This window comes from Cupressus sempervirens, chromosome 5 (genome assembly GCF_028749045.1).
Source record: "Cupressus sempervirens isolate cs-2001-9-10 chromosome 5, ASM2874904v1, whole genome shotgun sequence".
Lineage (NCBI taxonomy): Eukaryota > Viridiplantae > Streptophyta > Pinopsida > Cupressales > Cupressaceae > Cupressus > Cupressus sempervirens.
This window is the reverse complement of record NC_143122.1, coordinates 299,787,165-299,795,308: the sequence shown is the minus strand read 5'-3', so window position 1 is coordinate 299,795,308 and position 8,144 is coordinate 299,787,165. Positions and strand designations below refer to the sequence as shown.

The 8,144-nt window shown below is 41.7% G+C and overlaps 1 protein-coding gene across 1 annotated transcript; it reads right to left on the bottom strand.

The window, feature by feature from the left end:
- Positions 1-2,460: 2,460 nt before the first annotated feature.
- LOC149555766 (uncharacterized) lies at positions 2,461-7,880 on the bottom strand. Its single transcript, XM_089829520.1, has 2 exons — positions 6,629-7,880; positions 2,461-6,431 (listed from the first exon to the last, which is right to left on the bottom strand). The coding sequence occupies exons 1-2, from the start codon at positions 7,878-7,880 to the stop codon at positions 2,461-2,463; spliced, it is 5,223 nt and encodes a 1,740-aa protein (XP_089685646.1).
- Positions 7,881-8,144: the final 264 nt, after the last annotated feature.

Genomic DNA, 8,144 nt, shown 5'->3' with positions numbered 1-8,144 from the left:
TGTAAATTCATATGAGATCCTAGTACTAATTGCTTGAGGGTAAGAAATCTCGACAAGGGAAGATTTGTAATGTCCCCTTTTTGGGACATTAGTAAGTTTAAAGGACACATTTGTATGATATTAAAATTGACTATGACAACATGGACTCAAAATATAAAAGGTTAATTTAATATTCAAAGTGGGATAAAAATGACATAGAGAGATAAGTTGAAAAGCCAGGAGAGGAGTCGAAGAGTCACAACTAAGAAGATAAAAGGAGAAGAGACTCATTCATTTGGCATGCTTGATTTATGATTCATATTTTAGTTCTCTCTTGTGAGAGTTGTTTGGAAAGCTTCAACTTTCAGCTAGTATGAGGACATAGCCCCTCGTATTGGCAAACAATGGACACAAACCCATTATTTGTGGAGACATTACTTCAGGTGTCTCATATGTGCTTACTATTTTTTCTCTTAGTGTTCCAATCTAACTGTAGCACTGTGTTTAAGATTGGATTCTAAATGTTGGTTATTGTATTGTTGTTGTATAGTGCAATAACATGTTTTAAGGAAGTTTCATGTCAATTTACTGGTTTTATATTGTTAGTTTGTAATGCATTTCCATATGCTTGAATCATGAATATTATTTTGAAAGGAACGGGTTTATATCTATTGGAGAACCTACTAGTTTCTATTTTTGTTACGTGATACATCCACCTATGTTTTAGTTCTAAATATATTTTTGAAAAGAAAATTGGGTCAATATCTGTTTGGAATATTTTAGGCTTTGAGATAGTTATGCCAAACATTTCTCCCTTTGTCTTTGGTAGCGACATCTCAACACTTTTAGAAATTTGGTGACTTTTTCTTTTCCTTTTCATCTTCTCTCAACATGTCCCCTTTAGATGATGCATCCACATCCTCTGACTACTCTGAGTCCTTCTTCATTGGTATACTTTAACTTCTCAAGTGTAGAGCTTCTGTCCTTTAGTTCTTCTTCTTCTGCTTCTCAATTTTTCTTTTCTTTTCTCCCTCCTTTATTTCTCTTTTTTTGCTTCTCAACTTCTCCCCCTTTGACAACTATGCCAAAAACATGCATCTTAACTTTGTGACTGCTCCTCCTATGGAGTAGTCTCCATTGCTCATCAATCCATATTTTTCAATTGTTTATTTATGGAACATGGATTGATGCCTACTTCATTATCTTACTTTAGACATAATATGGGTAATAACCCTAACTTCTCTCCCAGATATTCGAAGGTATCCTTTTGAAGAGGCTTTTGTGAATATATCAACTAGTCATTTCTTAGTTGGTACATATTCCAACCTTACCTCTTTTTCTTGCACTTTCTCTCTCAAAAATTGATACTTTATTGATATGTGCTTTCTCTTCGAGTGCATTAGTGTTTTTTTTAATATGTTGATTGCACTTGTGTTATCATAGTTGATAACCATCGGTTTCTCCATCTTCTCTTGAATTCGTTCAAGTAGTTATTTGATTCAAAAAAAACTGAGTACAATTCATTGCTATGGTAATGTACTCTACTTCTTCTATTGACTGTGATATGAATTTTTTCTTCTTGCTAGCCCATGCAATCAATCTTCCTCCAAGAAATAATGCACCACCATTCATTCTCTTTCTATCATCTATGTTCCCTACCCAATCAGCACAAGTCTAGGCCATATTGTTTAGTACCCTTTAGATATCTATGATAAAAGCACAAACCTATGTCACCCTTTAGGATATCTAACAAGGTTAATACCGAAAGGGTTATGGTCAAATAGTTACCACCGAAACATTTTTGGTCATATACATGCGTGGGGCCACTTGGTGTTAACATGTTGCGAAGGTGGCTTAAAGTTTATAGTCAAAACCCTTTCAACCATAACCCTTTTGGCCAAAATGGTACATAGAAAATATATATTTGTTGTGGTGACCCTTAGCAGGTCATTTTCACTATAGCAACTTTCGGAGCTTGTGGAGCGAGTTAGGGTGTTTTGGCCATAAGAGGTAGGTACAATTTTTTTGTGATTTTTTTAAAAATTTGGTTAAGTTTTTTTAAGTTATTATATGTTAATATTAGTTAGATTTATTGTTTTTAAAGTGTTTTATTAGTTAGTTAGTTAGATTTATTAGTTAGATTGGTTTTATTTATTTATTTATTGTTATTATATGTTAGATAGATTAAATACATTACAAAATTATAGAGTTAAATTTAATCTAAGTAACCATAGGTGTAGATTCAACGTAGATAACTATAGTCTTGCAATTTGATATATAGTTAATCATAGACACAGATAAATTGTAGATAAGTATAGTCAAATTTAACATTAGTTAATTATAGTCATGGATTAGACTTGGTTATCTTAGATTTTTTTATTTTTTTTTTGAAAAAAGAGGGGTAAAAACTTTATTGAAACTTAGAACAAAGTAGTACAAAACAAGATAGGGCCAAAGCCCCAAAAGAATCAAAAGTCTACATCATCTCTCTCTGACTCCATTGATATCCTCTGTCAAAATACTCTCCAATTCCTGACATAATTCCCCTGGTAATTGCTCCCACTCATCAATCCTCCAACCATCGAAGTTCCCAGAAACCCATTTAGCCAAACTATCCGCCGCACTATTCCACTCCCTTGGGATATGGGAGTATGACACTGAATCCACCATAGCACTAATCTGTAAGATCTGTTGCACTATTAAAGACAATTGCCAACTAACATTCAAACTCTTCCTCTCAAGGAGAAGATTCACCAAAACCTGAGAATCAGATTCGCAAATCACCTTACGCCACCCAATGGCATACGCCCGCTTCAAAGCATAAAGAATAGCCAAACCTTCCATACTGTTAACAGTCTGCATTCCTTTATTGACTGAGAAAATAAAAGCCACCAAACCAGAAGAATCCCTACCAATCCCACCTATTCCAGCCGGCCCCGGATTTCCCCTGGACGAACCATCAGTATTAATTTTGAGAATGCCAGCAGGAGGAGCCATCCATTTCCCCATCCTTTGCACTTTTTGCTTCGTTTTTCTACCCCTCCTAACACAGGAAGACACTGGAGATATTCCTTTTATTCCGAGCCTATCAACCATCGCAGCATCATCACACTTAAGTGGCAACATTATCTCACTCTTAGCCAAGACTGTTTCCTGAATCATTCCCAAAATTCTATTCCAAACTTGATGAATTTCCAAAGTTTCTCCCCGGAAAATTCTACGATTACGTTCCAGCCAGACTTGCCATAGCAAAAAGATAGGCCCAGCGTACCAAACCTCTTGCAGGAAGGGGGCCATAGAAGGAGGCCTCCCCAAACTCATCCAAAAATCTGCCAGGGAGGAGGCATGAATGCATGGGTGTTTCCAAACATTCCACCAAAGATGCCATAACTGCAGGGTGAAAGAGCACCGGAAGAACAAATGAGAAGAGTCTTCCTCCTCGCTACTGCAAAGGACACATCTCGAAGGGCCTGAGAAACCCCTTTTGCGAATATTGTCCCAAGTCAGGCATCTGTTCCGGACCAGAGTCCAAATGAAATAGTTACATTTAGGCCAAGAAAACCTACTCCAAGCTTTCTTCCACCATGGAACCTCCTCCCCCACCAGCTGTTGGGAGAGCAACTCCTGATACCCGGAGGAAACAGTATAAGCACCCTTGGGATTAGGGGACCAAGCCAACACATCATCTCCCATCAGAGCACTACAACTTCTCCTAGAAAGAATGTACAGGAGCTCAGCACGCTCCACTTCAAAACCAGGAATAGGCCATTCCCTGGGGTTCTTCCAACTTGCCTCCACCAGTTGGCCATGAAGGGAAAAAGACTTAAAGTCTCGCACCCTTGACCAACCAGCATCACAAAATCTCTGAGCCAAAATGTGCAAATGAGGATATTGAGTGACAATGGGAGGATAGCCATCCCAAGCATCATACCAGAACTGTGCCTCTGAGCCACCTTTGCAAATCCAAAATAAGCCACCCTTAATAAGAGCAGCTCCTCTCTTGAGAGTATTCCAAATCATCGAACCTTTCCCACCCAAACTATACCGTGGGATATCTTTTTGAGGGATACCAGGAAGATACTTCTGAGTCAAAATTCTGGCCCAAACCTGGTCTTGTTCCACACACCAACGCCAAAATAATTTGGCAGCCAGGGCAGTACCAGTAAGTAGCGATTGTCGTAAACCAAGACCACCAAATTGTTTTGGTCTACAGACAACCTCCCATCTAACAAGGCTCCATTTAGTCGAAGATAAATTACCAGCCCACAAAAATTGTCTTGCAAGGGAGTCCAAGTCCTTGACAAAGCTCATCGGTGCCACCTGAACCATACTCCTATAAAGCGGAAGAGCCTGAATCATAGATTGAAGAAGCTGGACCCGACCAGCAAAGGAAAGCCAGCGGTGGGTCCAATGAGTAACTTTGACACGGAACTTGTCCAAAATATCCTGCCAGGATTCTCGAGACTGCCTACCCCTTGAGATCGGAATGCCAAGGTAGAGCAAAGGAAGACTTCCGATTTGGAATCTAAGAATACGAGTGATTCGCCTTTGGATAGAAAGCGGAGTGTTGAAGAAAAAAATGGATGATTTTCCTTCATTAATCAACTGTCCAGAAGCGGCCAGATAAACATCCAAAACCTTACGAATATTAGAAGCTTCACAGATGGTAGCCATGCCCATCAAAGCTGTATCATCCACAAACTGTAGGTGAGATTGCACAGGAAGACTTCCTCCCCATTGCCATCCCTGAAGGATGCCCCTTTCAACATTCTTTTTTATCAAATGACCCAAACCTTCAGCCAAAAGAAGAAACAAATAGGGAGAAAGGGGGTCACCTTGCCGTAATCCCCGAGAAGCAACAAAAAGATCAGAGTGTTCTCCATTAATCAAGACTGAAAAAGAGGTTGAATTCACACAACTCATAACCCACTGGATCCATTCCTCCGCAAAACCAAAAGCTCTCAAAACTTTTTGGAGAAATGACCAACAGACTCTATCATATGCCTTAGCCATATCCAGCTTAATGAACATTGCCTTATCTTTAGATTTGGCCATGGAATGAATAGTCTCAGTTGCCACGACCACACCATCCAATATCTGGCGGCCCGTCACAAATCCACTTTGTTCCTCAAAAATTAACAAGGGAAGCCACTTTTTTAATCTGTCGGCGATCAGCTTAGATATGATTTTATAAACAACATTGCAAAGGGAGATAGGGCGGAATTGACTTAACCGGTCAGCCCTTTCCCCTTTGGGAATGAGAGCAAGGAAGGTAGAGTTCAGGGCCCGAAGCATTTGCTTGTTCGTCTGAGATTCTTGAACAACTGCCAATAAATCTAACTTGATAATATCCCAAAATTCTTGGAAGAATTCAATCGGAAAGCCATCAGGACCCGGAGCTTTCCCTTTCTTCATCTGGAAAACAGTCCTCTCTAACTCCTCCAAAGATATGGCACTCATAAGATGCTCTTTCATTTCCAAAGAGACTAGAGAAGGGATACAAGAAAGGACTTGTGCCTCCTCAACTGAGACCCCCAGTTGTTCCTCCCTAAATAAAGAAGCAAAATATTGTACAGCTTCGCTGAAAATATCTTGAGATGAAGAGAGAACCTCACCACTATCAGTCACCAAAGTAGATATGAAATTACCATGACGCCTAGCCCTCACAGAATTGAAGAAGAAAGCAGTATTCTTATCACCTGCTTGAATCCAGTCAATCCTAGCTTTCTGTTTCCAATAGATTTCCTCTCTCAGCTCCCACTCCTCCAAGGTTTTCAGAGCACTAGCTTCTTCCCGCAATAAATACTCTGACACCCCATCCTCCCTAATCAACCTGGTAATATCATTCAACTTAGCTTGGGCCACATATTTTTCCTGAAACATATTTCCAAAGCTATACCTGTTCCATCGTTTAAGCTGATACTTGACATATTGAAGGAGTTTAGCAAAAATATACATAGCTGTACCAAAGGCAGGTCTGCCAACCCTCCACCACTCAGCCACACAACCATATAGATCTGGGTCCCTCAACCACATGAGCTGGAATTTAAAAGGAGACTTCTGAGGTGGCCGATTCGAAGAGATAGCTAACTTAATGGGCCAATGATCCGACCCTCTCCAATCTAATATCTCAGATTTGGATGACCACAATCCACCCACCCAAAAATAGGACACCATGAAACGGTCTAATCGTTCAGCAATGCAACTATCTCCTGTCCTTCTATTATTCCAGGTGAACTGGCCATTACTAGGCTTAATATCCACGAGATTGAGAGCCGAGATATTATCCCGTAGAAGCACAGAAGATGGCTCAAGTCTTGCAATACCCCCCCGTTTTTCAGAGAGATCCAAAATAGCATTAAAGTCACCAGCAATAATCCATGGCAGATAAGGAAAAAGGCCACGAACAAAATGAATATTATTCCATGTAAGAGTCTTACCTTGGAATTCAACTAGAGCATAAACATTGGAAAAAAGAACTGACTCACCCGACTCATGGCATAGAGAGACCAAGGATAAGGAGGACCTAAATTCTCCCCAATCATCTTAATCTTCTCTATGTCCTTCTTGCGCCCACCTTTGCCACTTTTCTCACAGACCCCCTTCTTGGCATCCTTCTAAAGAATACCCAAATGAGGAGAAGATTTACCACGCTTTTCCATTTCAGAGACAATGTTTCGGATTGGAAGGGCAGCCCCCACTTCTCCTTGACCCAAACCAGCATTTGATCCCAAAAGCACCTGAACCTCTGCCTGCCCCTCTGTGACCATAGGCATTGTGGGTTCCACCTGTGGAGCAAGTAGGGGAATGGTAGAACCAATCTCCAAGTCAGACTCCACACCAATATGGTCCATATTGGTAAGACCTGTAATGCCTTCATGCTGTCCCAATTCATCCAGGACCTCAAATCTGTTAAAGGTATCCTCCTCTTGTCTCTCCATCAGAGTTCTCTTCTGTCCTCTATTACGGTTCCTAGCCTTAACCTGAACAAAACCCTCAGCATCCTTACCCCCGCCAGAGGTTGGCTTCTTCCCCTTATCAACACTTGGAATGATGCGAGAAGGAGATGAAGGTTGCTGATCCATTGGTTTAGCCTTCGGACACCTACGCAGCAGGTGGTCGTACTCATGACACAGACGACATCGAAAAGGAAGGGTCTCATAATCCAACTGCTGCACCCAAGAATGTGAACCTGCATGCATCTCTATCGCATCTGGCAATGGTCTGCTCAAATCGAGCTCCACACAAATTCGAGCAAAGGTCATCACCCGCTTTCCCAGGGTTTGAGTTGAAGGCCCCACTGGTTTCCCCAACATCGATGCGAGCATATAAAGAACATCTTCCCGACAACACTCAATTGGAAATCTGGGAAGCCTAACCCACACTGGGACCCGATTTGGAAGCTCCTCAGAGGGGTTAAAACCTGCATGCCAAGGTTTGACGAATAGCCCAACCTGGTTGTAAAAATAGGGTCCGCCTTCAAAAACCCTATTCCGATCAGCCATGCAGGTGAATGTAACCATAAAAAAGTTATTTGCAAGCAGCGTGACCTCCATTTCCCCCTCTGGTTCCCAGACTCTTCGGGCCCAGTTCTCCAGAAATTGAAGGGATACTCTTAAGCCTAAGAATTTGCAATACAGCGAGTGCTTTGTATAATATTCGACGTCTTCCACAATCATTTCATATGGGATCAACAATTTAGGTCTTTCTTTGCATCGTTCAAGGCACCCGTTAATCTTCGTGATGCGAGATCCTCCAGACGGATTTGATTCTGTAGCCCCTGAGCTCTGAGAATATAGAACATTATCAAACATCCTTGCCCCTTGATTTGGCAGATGCATGTCCTCCACATCATGTAAAGTGGTATCAGGTGTAACCATAGATGGCTCACCCCGAGCCATGTCTTCGCAGACCTGGAATGGTCGTCGCTGTGGACCGCAGAACAGGCACCCCACGATTCAGTGCCCCACAGCCCGCAAGCAAATGAAAAATTCGGTCAACCTTCCAAAGACCCCCAATCCGCAACCAACCCTCCTCTACGCAGGCAAACAACCGTCCACCGCAGCTACACGCATAGAAAACAGAGGAACGAGCTAGGGCACGGCTGCCCTAGCTCGGCACCAAAACGCAGACGCACGCCATCCTCCACCACTGTTGACTCGTCA